At 42.7% G+C, this 25,620-nt stretch overlaps 1 protein-coding gene across 1 annotated transcript in view; it reads right to left on the bottom strand.

Moving 5' to 3' along the window:
* LOC138266600 (guanylate cyclase soluble subunit beta-2-like) overlaps positions 1-14,690 on the bottom strand; it is a 480,633-nt gene extending 465,943 nt beyond the window's left edge. Inside the window, exons 1-4 of the mRNA XM_069215434.1 lie at positions 14,164-14,690; positions 12,502-12,575; positions 8,107-8,201; positions 7,347-7,507 (exon numbers count right to left, since the gene is read on the bottom strand). Of these exons, the coding sequence (XP_069071535.1) occupies positions 7,347-7,507; positions 8,107-8,201; positions 12,502-12,575; positions 14,164-14,166 (333 nt within the window). The 5' untranslated portion in view covers positions 14,167-14,690. The remainder of the gene's footprint in view (positions 1-7,346; positions 7,508-8,106; positions 8,202-12,501; positions 12,576-14,163) is intronic.
* Positions 14,691-25,620: the final 10,930 nt, after the last annotated feature.

The following is a 25,620-nucleotide window of genomic DNA, read 5'->3' as shown; positions in this document are numbered from 1 at the left end:
TTCATCAGACAACTTGCCATTCTCTGCAATACATACCACAAAACATTCTTTAATTTCTGTTTCCCACTCTTGTTCATCATCATCTTTAATGGGCAATCTAGACAGACAATCTGCTCTACAGTTCTTCCCACCAGGAATGTACTCAACCAAAAAATTTAATTCTAAAAGCTTGGCTGACAACCTAGCTATGCGGGCCGTTGAGCGTATAATTTTCTTTCCTGACAAAATTTCCACCAAAGGTTGATGATCAGTTTTTAAAACAAAATGTCAACCCCAAAGATATTGTTTAAACTTTTCTACACTCCACACACATGCCAAAAGTTCTTTCTTAATCACTGTATATTTATGTTCCACCAGTCATGGAGTTCTTGAAGCAAACCCAATAGTGCTCTCACTTCCATTATCCGATAGTTGCGTTAAAACCGCACCCAAACCATACTTGCATGCATCCACAGTCACAACTGTTTTCTTTTCTTCTGAAAAGGGCTGCAAAACAGGGGCTCTAACGATATCCTGTTTGATTTGCCCAAACGTTCTATTGCACTCATTAGACCAAGAAAATGTTTTTTTTTTGTTAAGTACAGTTCTGAAACACTCAATGGTCTTAGGAAAATCATTTACAAATTTTGCATAGAACTCGCACAACCCCAGAAACGACAATAATTGATCTTTAGTTTTTGGAGCAGGAGCTTCTAAGATGCTTCTTACTAATCTGGTTTTGGTTTAATACCTTGTTTGGATAAAACATGTCCCAGATACTCAATTTCTCTAGATTTGAATATACATTTACCCTTTCTTAAAGTGACTCCTCTATCTTCCAATGTATCTAAAATATCCTCCAAAATGTTATCATGTGCAACTTCAGTGACAGAAAACACCAAAATGTCATCCTGAAAAACTACTACATTGGGATTGTTAATAAACATGTCAGACATCAATCTATGAAAAACTGCAGTAGCTGAGGCTAGAGAAATGTTCCATCATGAGTTACAAATGCAGTTAAATGTCTGGAATCAACATCCAATTCCACCTGATGATATGCCGACTTTAAATCCAGTTTTGTAAACCAACTAGATGACCCAACTTTCGTGATTAGGTCATCAAATCTTGGTAAAGGAAAATTGTCCACCCAAATTACCTCATTTAAACTTCTTAAATCCACGCACATTCTTAAGTCTCCTGTTATTTCTTTTGCCAGAACTATGGGGGACAACCACAAGGTTGCTTCTACCTTCTCAATTATGCCTTGTTCACACGTGTCCCTCAACAAATTAGACAAATCTGTTCTTATAATTAAAGGTACATTTCTTAATTTATGTTTTACAGGCACTGCGCCTTGTTTCAATTTTATCATATGTGTAAAATTAGTTATCTTTACCAATTTGTCCTGAAATAACTATTTGAATTTCTGTTGCCAGATACACACAAAATCTGGAACAGTTTTGACACAATTTGAATTGTTTTTCTCAACAGACACAGGTTTTTCCCGTCCTGGTTTGATAATCAACTTGAATTCAGCTTGATGAACTAACCCCAAAACATTATCCCCTTTTTTAGCTACATACACTTTTTCTTGAATAGTTTCATCACTGACACACAATGAAGCCCAAAATAACCAATTAAATCAATTTTGCTTCCTTCAAAAGCAACTGTAGAAACATCAGGAGGGAGAAGAGTTTTTGACGCAGAAAATTCATCAAATTTTTCCTGTGATACAATAGTAATGCGAGCTCCTGTATCCACCAAAAGTTTTGCTACAACCCCTTCTTTTAATACATCAAAATCAGGGTCTATTACTATTTTGTTAATCGATGTTGTTGTATCTTTGACTACTAACACAAATTCATTGTCATCATGTTCTAGCTGGATGTTCTCAGTATCTTCACTAAGCACACAATGAACAATATTTTTTCTTATACTCCTACAAACCTGTGAAAAATGCCCCATTTTGCTGCAGTTCCTGCACTATTGATTTAATGCTGGACAGTTCTTGAAAGAAGATACATGAGCAGAAGAACCACATATGTAACAAATAGTCTTTTGATTGTATTTAATTGAAGAAGTATTTCTGGAGGTTGAAGAACCATCCTGTTTTTACTCAGCACGAAAGTGTTTTCTGTTATCACTGCTCTGCACACTCGTCACTGTTCCTGAAATAGTCGTATTAGACAAAGATAGTTCTAATTGCTTAGCATCTTCCAAAGAACATTCAATACTTTTCGCTATATCTATAGCTTTGTCTAATGAAGGGTCTTTACACGTAAGTAATTTCTCTTGAATTCTTTTAGAATAGCATCTAGCTACTAATTGATCTCTAATGAGTTGAGAAGTAAAATTCTCAAATTCACATTTTGCAGCTAGAACTTTCAGTGCTGTAATAAACGTGTCAATACTTTCATTGGGATTTTGTGACCTAGTAAAGAACTTGTACCTGTGTAATACAATATTCTTAGTTTTGGTAAAATGCTTGTCCAATTGTGCAACTGCCATTTCAAATTCATCCAATTTTTCTTCATCGTCCATTTCATATGCTGGTAAATTATCAAAAATGTTCTGACCTTCAACTCCCAAATAATAGTACATTAAACTTATTTTTCTTTCAGGTCTGAATTTGTGTCCATCAATAGCTCCTAGGTAGGCCTTAATAGATCGTAGCCATAGCTTCCATTCCAGAGGGGCATCCCCAGGATATTGTAAAAAAGGAGCAGGAGGCAATACATTCTGCATTGTAGAACTTGTGAAGTCAAGAAATATTAATACATTCCTTTTTTTTAACTGTAGGGTCACAAACACAGTCACAAATAACCTCAAAAACATACAAGTAGAGAATACAGGTGAACAACTAAAAATGAACAATTCCACAGTAGAAGAAAGGTAATGTCACAAAATCAATATAGAAATATACAAAAAATGTTTCTTGTTCTTCTTTCTCTCTTTTTCCCAAACTAAGATGGCCGAACTGCAGGAAACAAGAATATGAAACTTAAAGTCCACTTTCTATTTCGTTGATCTGCGGCTGGAAATACATTGAATAGGAACAAAGAAGTTGAAGCAGTTGTCGCAGTGAAAAAGTAAGAGTTATTTGCGTTAGAAGCTCCTACGAGTCCTGTGAGTATTATTATTACAGTTACATTGTGCGCGAGAGGAGATTCAAGAAAGAAATCTGTGTGCGCATAGCTTCACACGCATAGGACGTGGCGTGCGAATGAAGAAATCTGAGAGTGCGTTGCTTCACATGCATAGAATGTGGCACGTGAACGATACCATAAATAACTTGAACACCGCTTTTAAAAGTGAACTCTGTGCCCCCACCGAGGAATCGTAAACACTCACAATGACAGCAGATATTCAGAGGAGTGTTGCTAACTCCTGACGAGCTTCTAAGGAGTAAAATCTGCCGGAGATGCTTCCGTGCCGTAAACAGCAAACAAAATCTGCCGGAGATGCTTCCATAGCGTAAACAGCGTTTCTTGTCCTCAACCCTGATTCATCCTCGTCATCACTTTTGAAGGAATGGAGACACCGGATGAATTCCACAAATGTTTATTAATAATAGATTGCGACAGCTTTTCCCGAGGTAAGGGGGCACAAAGTCAAGCTGCTGAATAACCGTCAGTGAAGGACTATGGAACCACACGACATCATAGACAAGCGATGTCATAAGGTTCCAGGTGACCTTCACACATTCTAAACCACATCACTACACCCTCTGGACCTAGGACAGTGGGTTACACTTGCAATCCAATTACCGTATTTTCCGGCGTATAAGACAACTTTTTAACCCCTGAAAATCTCCTCAAAAGTCGGGGGTCGTCTTATACGCTGGTATACGGTGTGCTGAAACTTCAGGGACAGGCACCCTGTAGCTGAGCCACCGTGCGTTGCATTTGGAAATCGATTCCAAGCGTATGATGGGTTCCGCATCCCACAAGATTCAGCTACTTGTGGACACAGAGCTGATTGGTCAACCGTGAGTTGAGCTGTCCTTACCGTGTGCCGCAATCCTCGCTGGCAGTTGTCTGGACAGGCACGTATTCCTGCATGTGCTCCAGGCTATTCCACTTGCACTGTTTTATGTTTACATGTTTGATGACAAACAGCCTTCTGTTTATAAGTGACAGTTTTCCTACTAAGTACCTGCATGTCATAAGCATTTGAATTAAAATTACCATGTTAAAATCAAATCTGATGTTTTTAAATTTTTATTTGGTGTGCGTTGGAAGAGGGGTAGTCTTATACAGCGAGTATAGCCCAAACCCTATATTTTAACAGGAAAAGTAGGGGGTCGTCTTATACGCCCAGTCGTCTTATACGCCGGAAAATACGGTACATTGAAAATCTCCAGCAACTGAAAATAAAGAAGTATTTTGGCCCAACGACAAACTACCCTGGCGCACAATCAAACGTTAGTTAATTTTCAGAAGAAGTCATAGAATGACTTGCCTAATATGGTGGGACTAAATTTTGAAGGTCGTTATACACCCATAACAAACCTTTAGGGGTAAATGGCTTTTCCAACTAAAAATAATAATGTAATTTGCTGTATAAGGTGCCAGATGGAACATATAAATGAAAGGAAATAAATATAATATAAAGGAAAATATAATGTTTTTTATTTCTGGGATCAAAACGGAAGGTTGAGCAGCCAAATGAGTTGGAGGACTCACAATTGGTGTCCAGAGAATGGAAGAAAGGACTCAGGAGACATCTAGGGGAGAACAAGCACTGGCATAGCCAATCGATTTCGGCTCTAAACAGGCAAGTTATTGGCTTTACCAAAGATTGTATTCATTTGCCCATGTGTGCATGCATTACAAAGCATTCAAGTGTATGACTGGCAGTCTTGGAATGCCAATTGTGTTAAGAGGGTTCCTTTGGGGTGATCAGGTACTCTAGACACACAACTATTATGTTATTGTCTTTTATGAATGCAGTGACCGGAGATCTGCTGCACTTTAAAAATGGGAATACTTATAAAGTTTGTATTCTAATCCAAGTTACTGAACATTGGCCCTGGGATGATTCCTGCTCAGAACAATAACTCTTCATCACTGCCTTCACTTCCTTAACAAGTGTTCCAAATGACAAACAATAATACGCCATCAATCAATATTTTGTTAGATAGGCCAAAATGCTTGGGAAGCGGCATGTTTCACATTGGGTGAATTTTTGGCCTTGTGAACTCCATTCTGACCTGACTAATAGATGCACATAGCATGAAAAAATGTATTCCCTTGTAATATTTGGAGACGTGGTGCTAGCCAAGAACATGATTCCAGACTAGTGCACAAACTGATATTACAAATCCACTCGGAAATTTTATCATCTTTACTATGGGCATTGGCAATATTAGTGACTGATTTCGGACTGAAGCCCTTCATCGGGTGGTTATTAATCCTCCAATTCAGTTCCAAAATGCAATGTCTCAAAACGTTATGTTTAGGGTAGTTTTAGGCAGGTACCTGGGGATGCCAGTGGCCCTGCATTTCAGAGGGCTCGCTTGGGAGCTATTAGTGAATTGAAGGCTTGGTGAATTCATTTTTAAGCCACTTGGCACAGAAAGTGATAAATCTGAATTCAGAGTACCGTATTACATGACATGGAACAAATCCATCTTGGAGCAACGTTCTACCTATACCTGAGCATCCCTAGGCATCCACATAAAGTATGAAATACATAATGGGGACAACAAGACAAACAAGCATATGAGTGGACACATTGAAAACCGAGTTCATGGTGAAATTAATTTTGCCATGAAAGTTTTGACAAGCAAATGAAACCATGTACCATGTTATGATTGGCAACAAAATGGTGAAGCAATAATCAATTACATTTTTGAATGAAACCATTGCTAACATTGAATATTTTGGACTCGAATTTTGCAAATATAGCAGTGCCTTTGTGGGACAGTTGACCAGTTACCCCATGCTTTCGTTCAAAGTTGGGCTACCAATGACTAACAGAAAACAGAGAGAATGTAATGGGTTTTTTTTTGCACAGTTTCACGCCCCATCCTGATTTGGCGCCTGCATAAGAATGGTATCCAATGACCCACACTACACTGGATCTGCTCCTTCCTAACAAATAGAACATAAGCTGTCAGCCTGCCACCTTATTCTGCAAAAGCCCTCAAACTCATCTATGGAGTGCCTTAAGGTTCATCACTAAGTCCCACCCTCTTCCACACATACATGATCCCTCTTGCCAACATCATTTGTGCATACAATATCAAAGTCCTCTTCTACACTGATGACATGCAATTCATACTCTCCCTCACCCACAAGAAACATGTTCACTACCTGAATAACTCAAAGTCGCTAACTGGATGAAAGCCAACTGTCTCAAGCTCAACACCGACATGACAGAAATAGTGACCTTCAGGAAGCACAGCTCACTATGGGACTCCAACTGGTGGATGGCTGATCTTGGACCAACAACCATGCCACATCCTGAAGATGTTCAGGAAGATCTTCAAATGGATCCCAATCAACACTAGAAAAACTGTTACTCATGCCCTAGTCACCATCAAGTTGGGCTACTGAAACACCCTCTACGCCAGGTTCACCAATCAACTCACTAGAAGACTGCAAAACATCCAGACTCTTCCTCAATCACCTACACGGAACTCACTTTGCACCACACCTGAGGGAGCTCCACTGGCTCCCAATACAGAAATGCACTTATTTCAAACTCCTCACATACACAATCAAGGCACCACACAACTTAGGTCCCAATACTTCCACCAACCGCCCCAGACACCTGTGCAGTACATCTACTTGCACACATACCATACATACACAGAATCAGATCAGGAGGACGGGCATTCTATTACATCACTCCAAAAAAAATGTGTAATGGCCTCCCAATCCACATCATAGCATCCTCCTCTCTTCTTAAATTCGGGAAGGAATGAAAACCCAGCATTTTAGTTAACCAACCTATCATAGGAGGAGCTAGGCACACACACTTCCTCAGCGTCAAGTTACCGTTACAGGTCATAGTGTGCTTTACAAATAGACATAATATATCATAAAATTGTTTAAGACAAACTAAACCCCAAAAACATTATTGGGGACCAATAAAATCAACTGATCTCATTCTAATGCGGTTCCAAAATGCAACTACTACCAACTAGAATTTCAGCCAGGAATAAACAGTGCTCAAAAGCCTCCCAAGCAGAAGCCCTTTTACACGGGCCTCGTTTACTCATAATGCCCATACAAATAAGCAAGTTAAGATGAAGCGCACTCTGCGCTAGCTGTAAGCGCATCTTAGCATGTCATGGCCGTGCTCGTTCGCAGGTATGTAAATTCGAAGCACACGCATTTTATGTCGAGTGGACTTGCCTGGTAGGAGAGGGACAGGTAGCTGTGCAGCGCATCCAGGTTTTCGATGAATTCATAGAGGTTACTGCCCAGCGTCCTTAGCATGTGGTCATAGCCGGACCGCTTACAGAACTCGAAGAAGTACTCCCCGAACTGTTTCAGCACCACGGCCGGGGGGACATCTGTGAGAGGAACACTGCGTTAGCGTGCTACGGCCGAATAGCGCCACCGTCTGGAAATAATTAACTATATGGCGTTTTAAGATACATAGTGGAGCAACACATTTTTTTAAACGCTGTATTTAATTTACTTTAAGAGCAGTGTAAAGCAAGCATTTAAGTTTTTTGCATTAATAAGATGTGCTACTTTTATCAATAAAACAGAAGTTGTTCAGCTTGGTCAGCCTGTAAAACTTAAAGTGTGTGTGCACGTGAGTGGGGTTTTGTGTTTGCGTGTTACCTGGTTCATATGCATTCAAAGGCTGAATGGGAGGTCCCTGAAGGGTAACCCTCGTACCCCCTACTACGCCCTTACGTCGTTCGCATGGATTTCCTGTACAAACCACATAGGTCTGGGCCTCATTTACATTCCGTCGCCTTCAAACCGTGCCTTGTTTGGCAAGGGCTTGTTTACAAAACGACCAGGTTCGCCTGTACCTAGGCGCTGGACCCCATGATAACTGCTGCCTTGCTGGGTAGCATTGAAGCACGTTTGGTGAATCTCTCTGGTATCACTTGCCCTGCTTTGCTCAGCGCCTGCCACTGAAGCTTGGCAAACCTACCCAGCACTGCGCAGGCCTCTTCCACAAGCTGCATTGTGATCTCGTCTTGGTACACCTCATAAGTCATGAAGTTGTCTTGAACTCCGGCCTTCATTCTGTGAACAAAAATAAACAGACGGTGCTCGTGGATGTAGGTTTTCACATTCGGCACCAAAGCATTTAGCAAGTAACACACAACTGTCGAAGCAGTTGTGCCAGAAGATTTTGAAAAATACGATCTATGCGCAAAAAATACATAAACCCTATGTCAGACTGTTGTAAAGAAACTACACTAACATTAATAGCAAATTATATATAACAAAGGACAGTGCTTTACTGTCGATTTATTTCCAAAAATAATACCTAGTAAGTTATTGAATGTAGTTTCGATCTACAGTTGAAACATTAATCAAAATATGCAATTAAAAATGAAGAGCATGATCTAAGAATATTGAAACCAATCATAACAAAGGAGTACGTTATACAATATATTTATAAAATAATAATAATAATGGAATTGTAGATTATTACATGAATCAAGTGCTCAAACTGTGAAAATGGTGCAAAGTGACTAGAGAAGTAACGAGTGCATATAAACAAAAAATAAAAAAGATGTATGACTCTTGATTCTAGAGTTATTTTACAAAAGTGGATTTTTGACTGTACAGGAGTGAGGTCAACCAGAGTCCAAATTGCTTCTGTATTCAACAGCGTTTCAGTCTCTGGATAATGTGAGGTCATCATCAGGACTGGAGCGAACAGATGAGCACAGAGATGTGGGTCATGGCTCCTGATAAGTAGGAGAAGAGTGGAAGGGCATAGCAGTCACTTAAAGGGCAAATTAAGGACCAGATGTAGCAAAGGGTTTTTCCCATTCTGTGTCAATGGGAAAATGTGTTCGTACATATGGCCCTAAGTGATTAACCAAGGACCGTGGGTCAAAGCTCCTGGTGAAATGCCCACTCAGCAATGCCATTAGGAAAACTGAATAAGATAAGGAATGAAGCCCAGTGCTCAACTGAAAGGCAAGGGCACGCTAGAAAAGCTCGCTCCAGCAACCCTAGTGATTCCTTCATGAGCACCAGATTTAGGCACACTGCGCTTACTGTCAGGGGGCCCTCAAATAATTAGCAAGCCTGGGCCCAGATACATTTTTGCTGGATCAAGCATTTCTAGCATGCCACTCCCTTTTAATTAACCACTGGACTTCATTCCTTATTTTACTCAGTGTTCATATTGGTATTGTGGAGTGGGCATTTCAGGCCAAGCTTTACCTTGTTGTGAGCTTGATGGTTCATCAACACTGTTAGACCCTGGTATTATTCACAAATAGTCCACTATGACTGCTACTGCTTCGATTTTGTCTTCCTCCTATTCACCAGGAGCTTTGACCCACGCTCCTTGGTTAATCACTTCATTGGCCCTTTAAGGTGACTTCTGGGCCCTTCCGCCCTTCTCCTACTTACCAGGAGTCATGACCCACATGCTTCTGCTCACCTATTCACTCCTGTCATGATGATGACCTCACACTATCCAGAGGTTTTAACCAGTGCTTAATTTGTAAAAAAAAAAAAAAAACATAAGTGCCAGGGCCCATGTCAGGAGGACACTGCATCTTGCCCCATCCATTGTCCCTGTCAGCACTGCTAGTGACAGTACCAACACAATACCTAGCCATCACAATCCTACAAGTGTGACAATTCAGACTATTCCAGGCCCCCAAAGCTATAGAATGGTTTGGGAAGCAGGTATTTGTCACTGTACATGTATGAAGAGTTTATAAACAGCTGTTGTTGTGTCTATACCTAAATTAGGCAGACGACACCCCATGTGCAAGACTGTCATGAGCGCTGGTGCTGACAATTAAGTGCCGGTGCCGAGGACCGGAAACCACCAGCTCAAAATAAGCACTGGTTTTAACACTGTTGAATACAGACGCAAAATTGACTCTGATTGACCCCATTCCTGTAAAGTAATTCCGGAGTCAAGAGTAATAGGTTTACTTTTTATGAACTTGTCACTTTTCTATTCCCCTTGCACCTTTTTCAGAGTTTGAACACTTGATTCATGCATTCATCTACAATTCTAATATTGTTATCAATTTTGTAAATAAATTGTATCACGTACCCCTTTGCTATGGTTGGTTTAAATAATCTTTGATTCTTTTCTTCATTTTTATTTTCACATTTTTATTATTGTTTTAACTGTGGATAGAAGTTACCTACGCCAACTTATTAGGTATTATTTCCGTGATTAAGTCTACAGTGATCCACTGTCATTTATTATATATTTTTGCCCCAGATTGCTATTTTAGCAGATCGGGAGCACCCTTGTTGTCCACTAAGAATTAATCGCAAATGGCACAAACAAAAGAGGGAAATGAAGAAAATGACGTTACATAGAGCAAGGAGGACATCTACAAGAGGAAGCATAAGTGATACAACTAAAGGCAGGCACAAGGGGTGAGGTACAGTGCTGTGTCTTGCTATCTGACTAATGTTCCTCTCCCCTAGGCCTATCCTTCTATGTGGGTCAATGTATTCTGGGCATGATGGTGTGTGGGTACTTATCTGTGTACAACCATGTAAGAAGGTTGCATTGGCGAGTAGGCATTTACTGACATATCTGACCCTAAGGTCTAATCAAAAAGGTGATTGTGTTATTTTTTGACACAATATGCACAGATTTGTAGCTGTGGTGGATTCGCCTCTTGATGGTGTGTGTAGTACTACTTTAAATGTGGAGCAAATGAACTAAGCAGCTGTTTGTGGTGGTACTGTGGTAGGTGTGCCAGAGATGCCAGCATGGAGGCAAGCAGGCTGGAGGAAATTGACACATTCAAACTTGCACGCGCATGCGCACACACTCATATATTTCTTAGCCTGGGCGAGCTCATTGAGGTGCCCTAAAAGGACCATTTGCAGCTCACTTAACCCTAAACTTCTTTACTTCATAAGCTCTATAAACCCTCGAGGGACACCTTATATTTGTGGCTCTCGGTTTTGTTTTATCATTTCCATCTGTTTTTATCCACCCATTTTATTTTGGGTTTTGTGAAAAATGAAGCTGCAGTAAGTAAATTTCTGCATATATTTAAACAGTAAATGTGCATTTGTTTCTAAATGCTTGAGGGGTCTACCTGCTACACGTACCCATATATGATACATTAATAAGCTCACATGTAAAAAGGGGCACTGTAGTTCACACACATTCATCTCAGCAGTTTTAAGCTTTGTAGGAAATCTTTTTTTATTTACCCTAAATGTCAATCTGCACAGATACTAACCTGGCAGAATTAGCTAACAGCAGAGACAATCATTCAAAAATATCGGTTACCATTTTGTTTATATTTAAAAATAGATACAGACATGCACATAGATGGTTTTCTGTATGTAATTATCTGTAAACAGCGGTAAAATAGAAAACTTTGTACATGAATTATAATCCTATGCAGTTTTGCATATTGTCAAAGGCCCGATGTGTTTAAAAACGTATTCATTGCCACAAATGTTCTTACAAATGTGCCATATGGGTAAAGTGCATTGCAAGCAGTCATAAACTGTGATTTCTCAGTGAAGACCTTTGGTCTTATTGGTGTCATAGTCTACTTTTTGTCCCAATTAATAACTTTGTGTGAGTCAAAATCTGTCCCAGTCAGGTTGAGAGATTCGCTTTAAAATTATGTACGTAGAAATGTGTTATGCAGCGCACTCATTTAATTCAAGAATTTCGCATTATAAAAGCTGTGCGGAGTTTTCATCATTTCACCTATTGAAAAATGTTGCAGGTTTTCATTACCATGAGAGACTAGTTTGAGTACAAGCTGACTCTCTGAGAACCATTTTTCTTTCATTGAGACATTTGTGCATTAAAACAAACGTCTGCTGATATCTCATGTGGGTTTTCTTCCTCATTGAGACATTTAAACGAGATACAGCAGAAATATATTTCACGTAATTGTCGTAATTCCGTGACAATCATGACCATTTAATTAAAAATATCACCGTTTTTCACATTAGCATAAAATAAATCTACCTTACTTCCCATCTGGCTAAACCTTGTTCAGACTTCTATTGCAACATCTTTCCTACACATGAGGCACAGATGTATACTTGCTGTAAAGAACTCACAAGAAAAGCAGTATACACCAAATCGCCAGCTCAGTGCCTTTTGCCCGAGAAGCAACCCGGAAATGATATTACTGCAAGGTCAAAAAAATAAACTAGCTCTCCTGAATTGAGCTTTTCAGAACACATGTGCAGCTTTTTGTCTGACTAAGGTTTCTTTGATATTTCAATTAATTTCATGTTACATATGTTGGCTTTTTTGATGCAATTCAGAAGGCATTATCAAGGCTTTGACGAGTACATATGCAAAAGTAGTTACTTACAAATTTAATTTAAATTGACAGGTTACCTCAACTCTTCCCACGTCTCCTCGCCATATTTTTCTACTATCAGCGACTTCAGACACGTGTTTATGAATCCATACTGCAAAATATATTAGAACATTATGTATCCATACTGCAAAATATATTAGGAATGTCAGAGATAGGGGCCATGGAAGTAAGGTACTGTCAGAGGGAAAACATGTTCTTACCCCGTGCACTCTTTCTTTTAGGAACGTACATAATGTTTTTTTTTTTTTTTAAGTCTCCTAAAATTGAACAGGAGCACTGCCACATAAAGTGTTTAATTAAACCACAGTCACTCGCTATTGACGTTCACTTGGTCTGTCCTTTCTCGAGATAAATTCATGAATTGGCTGAAGTAGCAAGAATGTAGTCAAAGAATAGTGAAATCTGACAATTGACAAATTTCAGACTGACACGGAGACGCGTTTATTAACTGTACTGGCAAAAGGCTAACAAAATAGACAGGTATTAAAATGAAGAAAGATGATTTGCAGAAAGAGACAAATAAGGACCACTGGAAATATGCTATTCTGGGGCCACAACATTTTCTGCAAAATTGTTCATTTGTCACATAATATTCCGCATAATTTGCAGATTTTAACAGAAAAAAATGTTTGTAGTTCAAACTGATCAAAAGTTACTAAAAATGGTGCGACACATGTTGTCTCATGGTGGATTGCCCTTAACAAATAAAGACTAGTCACCTTTGAGTTACCTTTAGCTGTATTTGGGTGTTAAACTGGAGCTAATGGAGTTCCAGAAAGTGTTAAGGTGTATAAAGGTCGAATTAATACAGTGATACTATTACAAAATGTGCGCATTATGCTGCTTAATTTGCATTTTCTTGCCACATAATTTAATCAATCCGGCTACATAATTTGTTCCTCTCTTGCTGCATAATTCACGTGGCCCTGGTTATGAAAGATAAGGTACATAGAGGTGGGAATAGATAGAAAGGAGCACAGATAGGAAAACAGCCAAGCAGTAGAGGCAATGAGACAGCTAAGGCAGAGATAGAGCTGTAGCAGAGAGACGAGAGAGAGACAGAGGGAAAGGTTGGAAGATATAGAAAGAGACGTGGATAGAGCTATAGTTATACAGTGACAGACTGTCAAGAAGAAGAAGAGAGAAATATAGAGGGAGAAGAGAGGGACAAGCAAACAAGAGGCGGAAACAGACATACAGAAGAAGACAGACGAACAATACAAACAACCAGAGACACAGGAGAAAGGCAAAGACAGAGCAAGACCCTCCAGAAGCAGAGAGAAAGAGACAGAGATATTGGAGACAGAGACAGGCAGAGGCAGAACGATCAGAAGAGAAAGAGAGAACGTCAGAGAAAGAGAGAGAAGAGGCAGAAGCAGGAAGACATGGAGTATACAAACAGAGACAGAGAGAGACCGGGGACAAAGACAAGAGAAACCGATATGAAAGAAGGCAGAGAGAGGCACACAGTAATATACAGTAGGAGAGAGAGCGGCAATTATGAAACGGAGAAATCGAGAGAGAGAGCGAGACAAAGAAAAGGCGACAAAGAGAGTGAGGAATTAAAAATATAACTAAATGTAGCCGATCCCATAAAGTGAACGACAAACTATACATTTCTATAAAAAAAAATCACGATTTCAGAAACTTGCAAAGACACAGAATGATGCCAAACTCACCATCCTTATCCAGAGATATTAGACAATATGCCCGAAAAAATGTAAAGCGCGTAGATATGAATCCCGACACATGTTTTTTCCGCGTATATTCTCAAAATGAACAAAAACGTTCCGGGCACCTGCTATCCCAGCGTTTAATAAGGGCGATCTTCAAATTTAATCCATACCCTCGTGGGAGTGTGCGGGCTCCCCGGCGGTTTCAAGACCCTGTGGCATATTTGCAAATAACAAATTTCACTCTCGGACCATCGCTGAATCCCAAGTAGGGCTGTGCAGGCACGCGACTGTAAACAACCTTCCTCTAATCCCCCCGCGGCAAGCAAGACAATCACTGCTCAGGCGTGAGCGCTGGACCAGGCGCTGTCCGCTCCCTGCGGTGCTGATAGCTCCAGTTCGAATGACACTACTTCACGCGGACCTTCGTCTTTTCTGTTAACGTTGCATTCACCTTCGCTGACAGGAGCCTGCACATCTCACGCAGGAACAAACCCTGGCGCTCCAGCTAGAAGATCTACACGCAGTATTATGACTTCCGTCAATAAAAACCAGACGTCATGTGCAAACAGAAGGACCTTTCAGACGGAATGGCAACATTTTCAGTTTCTTCGATGTCACAATACAAAGCTCAACTTTCAGTAATCTATATTGACGGTCTTGCCTCTAGTCTCTGTTGCTTGAGGTACAGTATTTTTCCAGTCTGACGTTGAAGGAGGGCATCTGCCAAGCTGGCCATTTTAGTTTTTATGTCCTCTCCAACTCTGATGCTTCTGTCTGGGGACATCAATCAACCCTGGTGATTGCAATTCGTGTTTTTTTTTTATACTACTGGTTTCCGGAATGTTTGTGTCCCTGTTACTCTTCAATTTGCTGAAGTCTGTTGGTTTTATTCATTCTCTGTTACATAGGAGTCACCGTCTACCAACAGTCGTCCTGTTTGTTCTCAATCATTTGGTTTCTTTCATTATATTTCTAGGAGCATTTATGTTTCATTCACCACTTGGTAATTTCCATCATTGTTGCTGGAGTATTTGGATCTGCTCGCGCCTATGTCTTACACTGAGCTATTGGGGTCCTTCATTTTTGGTTGCTTCTTCTTTGGGATTGTGCTGCAATGCCTTATTTAGTTTATGCTCTTTCTATATTAAGGGTCGAATTAACTTGTTTTGTTTCCACTCTCTTGGTAGCTGAATTGTTTGCGTCCATTTCAGCCCCTTGTTTGGTGTGGGTTTCGGGTCCCTTCTGTTCTAGTTGATGAAGATTTTGGGCCTCTTTAAGAGCGCCCCTGATGTATGTGCAGGGCTACTGGAGGGCAGGAATCTCTGATTCTGAACAGTATCCAACACTGCTATCTGGGGGTTAAGAGTTATTTTCTCCTGGATTGGAGAATAACACATGGACCCGAAAATACTGGTGACAATTCCACATATTTCCTCCCTTCTAAGGTTAAGAACGTGCTCATATCCATACACATTTACCACCTACTTTAAGCAGGTGTTAAATATTTTTGGGGTCTTTTTTCTCCCTCATGGTGTGGGAGGAAGCAGGAAGGAAGAGCAGCTTTAGCGTCATATGGTGGGAGAACTTTTTCTATCCCCCCATGCTGCTGTATGGGCGAGGGCGGGGCCTGGAGAAGCACCCAACTGCAGCCTGTTCAGCTGCACACAAGGCTTTGAGTCTAGTATTATAGTGCCTGAAAATATTGGCCTTGGAGTTTGCAGACCCGATAGGTCCAGGACCAGAGATATCAGAAAACTCACAATTGACACGAGTGAATGCTATTCCCCAGATCAAAGGAGTTGGACAGGCTCTATCCTGCTGGTCGCTGTATATTGTGGGTGTCCATGTCCCGTTGCTGGAGTAACTGGGCTCCCTTCTTCCTTCCCAATTGTTTTTGTAGACTTTGGAGCCCCTCAGTCCTCTTGGTTGCTAAAGTATTTGAGTATTTTTTACTGTACCGGTAGACTGCACATATTTCACTCTGGTTGCATACTGCCTCCAGTGTGCGGAAACTGGGTTACTTCTAGGCCTGAACGAAATTTAATTTACACTAGCTTAATTACAGGAATTTTGCATTACGCTTGTTATGCGAAATTCCTGGAAATACATCAGTATTCCCCTTTGCGTAATTATGCAATACTCATGGTAAAAATTTACAGCAAACGTGATTTGCCATAATAATTTACCAGCAACTCACAGAAACCACAGACCACGAGCAGCTGTTGATCGCGGGCATTTTATTTAAATGCATCCTCACACCAAAAATTGACACGAGGTGCATGTCGCACTAAAATGTTTCACAAAATGGCAGGTTTACATTTCCCAAAATTATGCTTAATTTTGCCATAATTTAGCATAATGACGCAACAGCAAATCACACAGATTTTGCACACCCCTGGTTATTTCCATCCTGTTCGTTTCAATAACTGGGCAATAAATGCCCACAGCTGCAAGTGTCCTTGATTGCTGGCTAATTTTGGGCTATTTTATCCTTCACACCCGCCCAGGTTCAAGAGACGCCCTGCTTGCTGTAGTCCTGGTATATTATTCTCTTTTGGTTAGTGGATACTCTTGATTACGTCTGATTTATCTTTGCCTTAATTTTTGAGACTATGTTACAGTGATGATTACTGGAATCCTGCAAGGACATTTGCAGCAAAAGTTGCTAAAGTCTTTTGGCCTCTTAAATTGACATATATGTTGACATTTCTTACCAGCTTCTTTGATGGTTATCTTTATTAGAATTCCACATACGTCGATTGACCTATGGAGGCAAGTAAAAGTGAAATCGCGATTTTGAGTTACTGTCTTATGATCAAATATATCATTCCTGGGCTCTAAATAAACATACCATAGCCATATATTTTCCATATCTTCTCATCCTAAGGTTTGTATCCATGAAAGCAAGACCTTCCTCATCCTGAATGGCTGGTCAGTAGAATTCAGTGAACATGACATTTTCAGATTTTTAACATTTGTTCAACACTTGGTTATTCTCTCCATTCTCTTATATGGAGGTTGTTAATGCTGATATTCATAGCTTATGGTGATGCTTTGTCACATATTTATTCTTTAACAAATAATGTCTTTTAACTGATTAACTAATAAAGAGTTGATTTGAATAAAGTTTGAACTAACAGATAACTTAGAATTGTAAGCAATAGGGAATAAAACTTGTTAACCCCTTTCTTGAGTAGTGGTTATTTCTGATTAATATGGTTAATATTGTAGTTTGAAAAAGTGTTTTATCTTGATTGTTGAAGTGGTTATTGATCCAATGGTCACTGCATGACTAGGATATTCCATGCGATTCAAAAGGTTCATCGACCTATACGCGTCCCCTTGTAAGTTTACTTACTAAGGACCAGGCGCGCCAGCAGTTTTTGGTAGAAGCTTGATGGTTAGTTTCCTTGGAGGACTAGTTATGTGGTGATTACTGGTTATGGTGGTAGTTTAAGTTAGGGTTAGTTGTTCATATTTTTATGAGGTTTGAATTTTGTTTTTTCTGAAATGGCAATTGTAGCAAAGTTGATGTAAGGAAATGCCTCCTTGGCATGGTTACCCCTTACTTTTTGCCTTTGCTGATGCTAAGTTATGATTTGAAAGTGTGCTAGGACCCTGCTAACCATGCCCCAGCACTAGTGTTCTTTCCCTAAACTGTACATTTATCTCCCCAATTGGCACAACCCTGGTACTCAGGTAAGTCCCTTGTAACTGGTACTCCTGGTACCAAGGGCCCTGATGCAGGGAAGGTCTCTGAGGCTGCAGCATGTCTTATGCCACCCTAGGGACCCCTCACTCACCACATGCACACTGCCTCACAGCTTGTGTGTGCTGGTGGGGAGAAAATGACTAAGTTGACAAGGCACTCTCCTCAGAGTGCCATGCCAACCTCACACTGCCTGTGGCATAGGTAAGTCACCCCTCTAGCAGGTCTTACAGCCCTAAGGCAGGGTGCCCTATACCACAGGTGAGGGCATATGTGCATGAGCACTATGCCCCTACAGTGTCTAAGCAAAACCTTAGACCTTGTAAGTGCAGGGTAGCCATAAGAGTATATGGTCTGGGAGTTTGTCATACATGAACTCCACAGTTCCATAATTGCTACACTTAAAACTGGGACGTTTGGTATCAAAGTTCTCAGCACAATAAATGCACACTGATGCCAGTGTGCAATTTATTGTAAAATACACCCAGAGGGCATCTTAGAGATGCCCCCTGAAAACATACCGACTTCTAGTGTAGGCTGACCAGTCCCTGCCAGGTGCCACACACCAGATATGTTGCTGGCCACATGGGGAGAGTGCCTTTGTCACTCTGTGGCGAGGAACAAAGCCTGTACTGGGTGGAGGTGCTTCTCACCTCCCCCTGCAGGATCTGTAACACCTGGCGGTGAGCCTCAAAGGCTCTCCCCTTTTGTTACAGCGCCCCAGGGCATCCCGGCTAGTGGAGATGCCCGCCCCTCCGGCCACTGCCCCCACTTTTGGCGGCAAGGCTGTAAGAGATAATGAGAAAAACAAGGAGGAGTCACCCACCAGTCAGGACAGCCCCTAAGGTGTCCTGAGCTGAGGTGACCCCTGCCTTGAGAAATCCTCCATCTTGAGTTTGGAGGATTCCCCCAATAGGATTAGGGATGTGCCCCCCTCCCCACAGGGAGGAGGCACAAAGAGGGTGTAGCCACCCTCAAGGACAGTAGCCATTGGCTACTGCCCTCCCAGACCTATACACACCCCTAAATTCAGTATTTAGGGGCTTTCCAGATCCCAGGAAATCAAATACTTGCAACCTGAAGAATGAATAAGGACTGCTGACCTACAAGCCTGCAGAGAAGGAGGAAGACGACAACTGATTTAGCCCCATTCCTACCGACCTGTCCCCAACTTCGAAAACCTGCTCCAGCAACGCATCCGACAGGGACCAGCGACCTCTGAAGCCTCAGAGGACTGCCCTGACCCCCAGGACCAAGAAACTCCCATGAGCAGCGGCTCTGCTCAACAATCTGCAACAAACTTGCAACTTTTCAACAACTTTAAAGACTTCACATTTCCCGCCGGAAGCGTGAGACTTCACACTCTGCACTCGACACCCCCGGATCGACCTGCAGAAAACCAACACCTCAGGGAGGACTCCCCGGCGACTGCGAGCCTGTGAGTAACCAGAGATGACCCCCCGAGCCCCCACAGCAACGCCTGCAGAGAGAATCCAGAGGCTCTCCCTGACCGCGACTGCCTGTAACAAGGGACCTGATGCCTGGAACCAACAATGCACCCGCAGCCCCCAGGACCTGAAGGAACCAAACTCCAGTGCAAGAGCGACCCCCAGGCGACCCTCTGCCTAGCCCAGGTGGTGGCTGCCCCAAGGAGCCCCCCCCCCTGTGCCTGCCTGCATCACTGAAGTGACCCCCGGGTCTCTCTATTGTTTTTAATCTAAAACCCGATGCCTGTTTGCACACTGCACCCGACCGCCCCTGTGCCGCTGAGGGTGTACTTTCTGCGCCTTCTTGTGTCCCCCCCAGTGCTCTACAAAACCCCCCTGGTCTGCCCCCGAGGACGCAAGTACTTACCTGCTGGCAGACTGGAACCGGAGCACCCCTGTTCCCCATAGGCGCCTATGTGTTTTGGACACCACTTTGACCTCTGCACCTGACCGGCCCTGAGCTGCTGGTGTGGTAACTTTGTGGTTGCCTTGAACCCCCAACGGTGGGCTGCCTATGCCCCAAACTTGAGACTTGTAAGTGTTTTACTTACCTTCAAAACTAACCTTTACTTACCTCCCCCAGGAACTGTTGATTTTTGCACTGTGTCCACTTTGAAAATAGCTTATTGCCATTTTTTACAAAGACTGTATGTGATATTGCTTTTATTCAAAGTTCCTAAAGTATCTAAGTGAAGAACCTTACATTTAAAGTATTACTAGTAAATCTTGAACCTGTGGTTCTTAAAATAAACTAAGAAAATATATTTTTCAATATAAAAACCTATTGGCCTGGAGTAAGTCTTTGAGTGTGTGTTCCTCATTTATTGCCTGTGTGTGTACAACAAATGCTTAACACTACCACAAATAGAGCATTAGTATTATCGAATTTTGCCACTATCTTACCTCTAAGGGGAACCCTTGGACCCTGTGCACACTATTTATTACTTTGAAATAGTACATACAGAGCAAACTTCCTACATTGGTGGGTCAGCGGTGGGGTCTAAGACTTTGCATTTGGTGGACTACTCAGCCAATACCTGATCACAGGACTAAAATTCCAAAAATTGTCATTAGAAACTGATTTTTGCAATTTGAGCTATTTTTCTAAATTTTTAAAAGTCCTGCTAGTGCCTTGTGTAAGTTCATGTTAGCATTTCTTTTAGAGTTTAAAAGTTTTGTAAAAGTTTGGATTAAGTTCTAGAGATAGTTTTAGATTCGTAAAAAGTATCCCAACTTTTAGAGAAATAATGTCTTGCACAGAAGAGATGGTGGTGGAACTCAACCTCACCCCTTACCTGCATCTTAGGATGTCAGACTTACGGACTCTCTGTAAAATAAAAAATATAAAAGCTGGATCAAACCCTACCAAAGTACAGCTCCAGGAGCTTTTGGCAGAGTTTACTAGAGACCACCCTTCTGAAGACAACCTTACAGAGGGGGAAACTAGTGACCTGGAGGATAACTCCCTCCCTCCTGTCCTAGTTAGGGAGACCAGGGTCCCTCAAACCCTGACTCCACAAGTGATAGTCAGAGATGCTGCTTCTCCCACAGGGAAGTCCAGCAACTCTGGAAGCATTGAGGGCATCCTCAATGAAGATGGCCTCCTCTTAGCCAGGATGGCCAAAAGATTATCTTTGGAGAGACAGCTCCTAGCCATAGAGAGGGAAAGACAAGAGATGGGTTTAGCTCCCGTCAATGGTGGCAGCAACTTAAATAGGGTCAGAGAGAACACTGACATGCTAAAAATCCCCAAAGGGATTGTAACAAAATATGAAGAGGGTGATGACATCACCAAATGGTTCACAGCTTTTGAGAGGGCTTGTGCAAGCAGAAAAGTAAACAGATCTCACTGGGGTGCTCTCCTTTGGGAAATGTTCACTGGAAAGTGTAGGGATAGACTCCTCACACTCTCTGGAAAAGATGCAGAATCCCATGACCTCACGAAGGCTACCCTGATTGAGGGCTTTGGATTCTCAACTGAGGAGTACAGGATTAGGTTCAGGGGGGCTCAAAAATCCTCGAGCCAGACCTGGGTGGATTTTGTTGACTTCTCAGTCAAAACACTAGATGGTTGGATTAATGGCAGTGGTGTAAATGGTTATGAAGGGCTGTATAGTTTGTTTATGAAGGAACACCTTTTAAGTAATTGTTTCAATGATAAACTGCATCAGCATCTGGTAGACCTAGGTCCAATTTTTCCCCGAGAATTGGGAAAGAAGGCAGACCACTGGGTCAAGACTTCCACAGGGGGTGACCAAAAGAAAGGGGTCACAAAGCCTCCCCAGGGGAAGAGTGTTGAGACATCCAAGGGAAAAAGTAAAGAGTCTTCTACAGGGCCCCAAAAACCTGCACGGGAGGGTGGGTCCAAAGCCTCTTCACAATCCTCATTTGGGTGCAAGGGTAAAAACCTTGATCCCAAAAAGGCCTGGTGTCGCAGCTGTAGTCAGCATGGACATCAAACTGGAGAAAAGGCCTGTCCCAAGAAAGGTTCCACTTCAACTACTACTCCAGTTAGCACTGGAGTAGCCAGTCTCCAGGTGGGATCAACAGTGTGCCCAGAGCAAATCAGGGTTCACACTGAAGATACATTAATCTCTGAGGGTGGGGTGGACTTAGCCACACTAGCTGCCTGGCCGCCTAACATGCAAAAATACAGGCAGCAGCTCTTTATTAATGGGACTAGAGTAGAGGCCCTGAGGGATACAGGTGCCAGTGTCACTATGGTGACAGACAAACTGGTTTCCCCAGGACAATACCTGACTGGACAAACTTATCCAGTCACCAATGCTGACAATCAGACTAAAGTATATCCCATGGCTATGGTAACTTTAGAATGGGGAGGGTCACTGGCCTGAAACAGGTGGTAGTCTCTTCTGCTATACCAGTTGAATGTCTGCTTGGAAATGATCTAGAGTCGTCAGCATGGGCTGAGGTAGAACTCAAAACCCATGCAGCCACGTGGGTATCCCTGAACTGGTGTGTGTCAAGACTAGGGCACACTGCAGAGCTCAGGGTGAAAAAGAGGTGTTGGAGTCTGGAATAATGGCCCAACCCTCCAAGAGAAAAGGAAAAAAGACTGGGGAACCAGCTTCAGCACAGAAAAAGAAACAGAACCTCTCTTCTCAGGAAGAAGTTCTACCCCCTGAGGGAACTGAGCCTATAGAGTTAGAAGCTTATCAGGTTGAGTTCTAGGGCCCAGGGGGACCCTCAAGGGAACAGCTGTGTAAGGGGCAAGAAACTTGTCCCTCTCTTGAAGGCCTAAGGCAGCAAGCTGCTGACCAATAAAAAGGAAATGTCAGTGGAACACACAGGGTCTACTGGGAAGATGGACTCCTTTACACTGAGGCAAGAGATCCCAAACCTGGTGCCACTAGGAGAGTAGTAGTGCCTCAGGAGTTTAGGAAGTTCATTCTGACCTTAGCCCATGACATTCCCCTTGCTGGGCATTTGGGACAAACCAAGACATGGGAGAGGTTAGTCAACCATTTCTATTGGCCCAATATGTCCCAGAAAGTGATGGAGTTTTGTGCCTCCTCTGCCACCTGTCAAGCCAGTGGTAAGACAGGTGGCCATCCAGAGGCCCCCCTCATTCCACTTCCAGTGGTGGGGGTCCCCTTTGAAAGAGTGGGAGTGTATATAGTGGGTCCACTTGAACTTCCCACAGCCTCAGGGAATCAGTATATCATAGTAATAGTGGATCATGCTACTAGGTACCCTGGAGCAATTCCCTTTAGGTCCACTACTGCCCCTGCAGTAGCCAAAGCACTCATTGGTATTTTTACCAGAGTGGGATTTCCTAAGGAGGTGGTTTCTGACAGAGGTACCAACTTCATGTCAGCTTACCTGAAACATATGTGGAATGAGTGCGAGGTGACTTACAAATTCACCACACCATACCATCCACAAACCAATGGTCTTATTGAGAGATTTAACAAGACATTGAAGGGCATGATCATGGGGCTCCCTGAAAAACTCAAAAGGAGATGGGATGTCCTCTTGCCATGCCTGCTTTTTGCCTACAGAGAGGTGCCACAGAAGGGAGTAGGGTTTTCCCCCTTTGAACTTCTGTTTGGACATCCTGTTAGGGGACCACTAGCTCTTGTGAAAGAAGCCTGGGAGAGACCTCTTCATGAGCCTAAGCAAGATATAGTGGACTATGTACTAGGCCTACGTTCCAGGATGGCAGAGTACATGGAAAAGGCAAGTAAAAACCTTGAGGCCAGCCAACAACTCCAGAAGATGTGGTATGACCAAAAGGCTGCTATGGTTGAGTTTCAGCCAGGGCAGAAAGTCTGGGTTCTGGAGCCTGTGGCTCCCAGGGCACTTCAGGACAAATGGAGTGGCCCTTACCAAGTGCTAGGAAAGAAGAGTGAGGTCACCTACCTGGTGGACCTAGGCATTAGCAGGACCCCCAAGAGGGTGATCCATGTTAACCGCCTAAAACTCTTCCATGACAGGGCAGATGTAAACATGTTAATGGTTACAGATGAGGACCAGGAAGCAGAGAGTGAACCTCTCCATGATCTCCATTCCACTGACCCTAAAGATGCCACAGTAGATGGAGTGATCTACTCAGACACCCTCTCTGGCCAACAGCAAGCTGACTGCAGGCAAGTCCTCCAGCAGTTTGATGAGCTCTTTTCCCTAACCCCTTGTCAGACACACTTGTGTACCCATGATGTGGACACCGGAGACAGCATGCCTTTCAAAAACAAAATATTCAGACAGTCTGACTAAGTTAAGGAAAGCATCAAGGTGGAAGTCCACAAGATGCTGGAGTTGGGAGTGATTGAGCACTCTGAAACTCCCTGGGCTAGCCCAGTGGTCTTGGTCCCCAAACCTCACACAAAAGATGGCAAGAGAGAGATGAGGTTCTGTGTGGACTACAGAGGGCTTAATTCTGTCACCAAGACAGATGCTCACCCCATTCCAAGGGCAGATGAGCTGATTGACAAATTGGGTGCTGCCAAATACCTAAGTTGGGTTCTGCCAAATACCTAAGTACCTTTGACTTGACAGCAGGGTACTGGCAAATAAGAATGGCACCAGGAGCAAAAAAGAAAACAGCATTCTCTACACCTAATGGGCACTACCAGTTTACCGTGATGCCCTTCAGCTTAAAGAATGCCCCTGCCACCTTCCAAAGGTTGGTGAATGAAGTCCTTGCTGGCTTGGAGTCCTATAGTGCAGCTTATCTTGATGATATTGCTGTCTTTAGCTCCAGCTGGCAGGATCATCTGGTCGACCTGAAAAAGGTTTTGAAGGCCCTGCAAGCAGCAGGCCTCTCTATCAAGGCATCTAAATGTCAGATAGGGCAGGGTACTGTGATTTACTTGGGACACCTTGTAGTTGGAGGCCACGTTCAGCCACTCCAACCAAAGATCCATACTATTCTGGACTGGGTAGCTCCAAAAACCCAGACTCAAGTCAGGACATTCCTTGGCATGATGGGTTACTATAGGAGGTTTGTGAAGGATTATGGATCTATAGTGACCCCCTCACAGAACTTACCTCCAGGAAAATGCCCGAGAAAGTTAACTGGACCTTGTACTGTCAAAATGCCTTTGACACCCTGAAGCAAGCAATGTGCACAGCACCAGTTTTGAAAGCTCCAGATTACTCTAAGCAGTTCATAGTGCAGACAGATGCCTCTGAACATGGGACAGGAGCAGTCCTGTCCCAAACAAATGATGATGGCCTTGACCAGCCTGTTGCTTTTATTAGCAGGAGGTTACTCCCCAGGGAGCAGCGTTGGAGTGCCATTGAGAGGGAGGCCTTTGCTGTGGTCTGGTCCCTGAAGAAGTTGAGACCATACCTTTTTGGTACTCACTTCATAGTTCAAACTGACCACAGACCTCTCAGATGGCTCATGCAAATGAAAGGAGAAAACCCTAAACTGTTGAAGTGGTCCATATCCCTACAGGGAATGGACTTTATAGTGGAACACAGACCTGGGACTGTCCATGCCAATTCAGATGGCCTTCCAGGTTCTTCCACTTAGAAAATGAAGACTCTCTTGGGAAAGGTTAGTCTATTCCTCTTTCGTTTGGAGGGGGGGGTTGTTTAAGGAAATGCCTCCTTGCCATGGTTACCCCCTACCTTTTGGCCTTTACTGATGCTAAGTTATGATTTGTAAGTGTGCTGAGACCCTGCTAACCAGGCCCCAGCACCAGTGTTCTTTCCCTAAATTGTACTTTTATCTCCCCAATTGGCCCAACCCTGGCACTCAAGTAAGTCCCTTGTAACTGGCGCCACCTGGTACCA

Source organism: Pleurodeles waltl, chromosome 11 (assembly GCF_031143425.1).
Source record: "Pleurodeles waltl isolate 20211129_DDA chromosome 11, aPleWal1.hap1.20221129, whole genome shotgun sequence".
Lineage (NCBI taxonomy): Eukaryota > Metazoa > Chordata > Amphibia > Caudata > Salamandridae > Pleurodeles > Pleurodeles waltl.
Note: the sequence above shows the minus strand (reverse complement) of the source record. Positions and strands in the feature narration are given on the sequence as shown.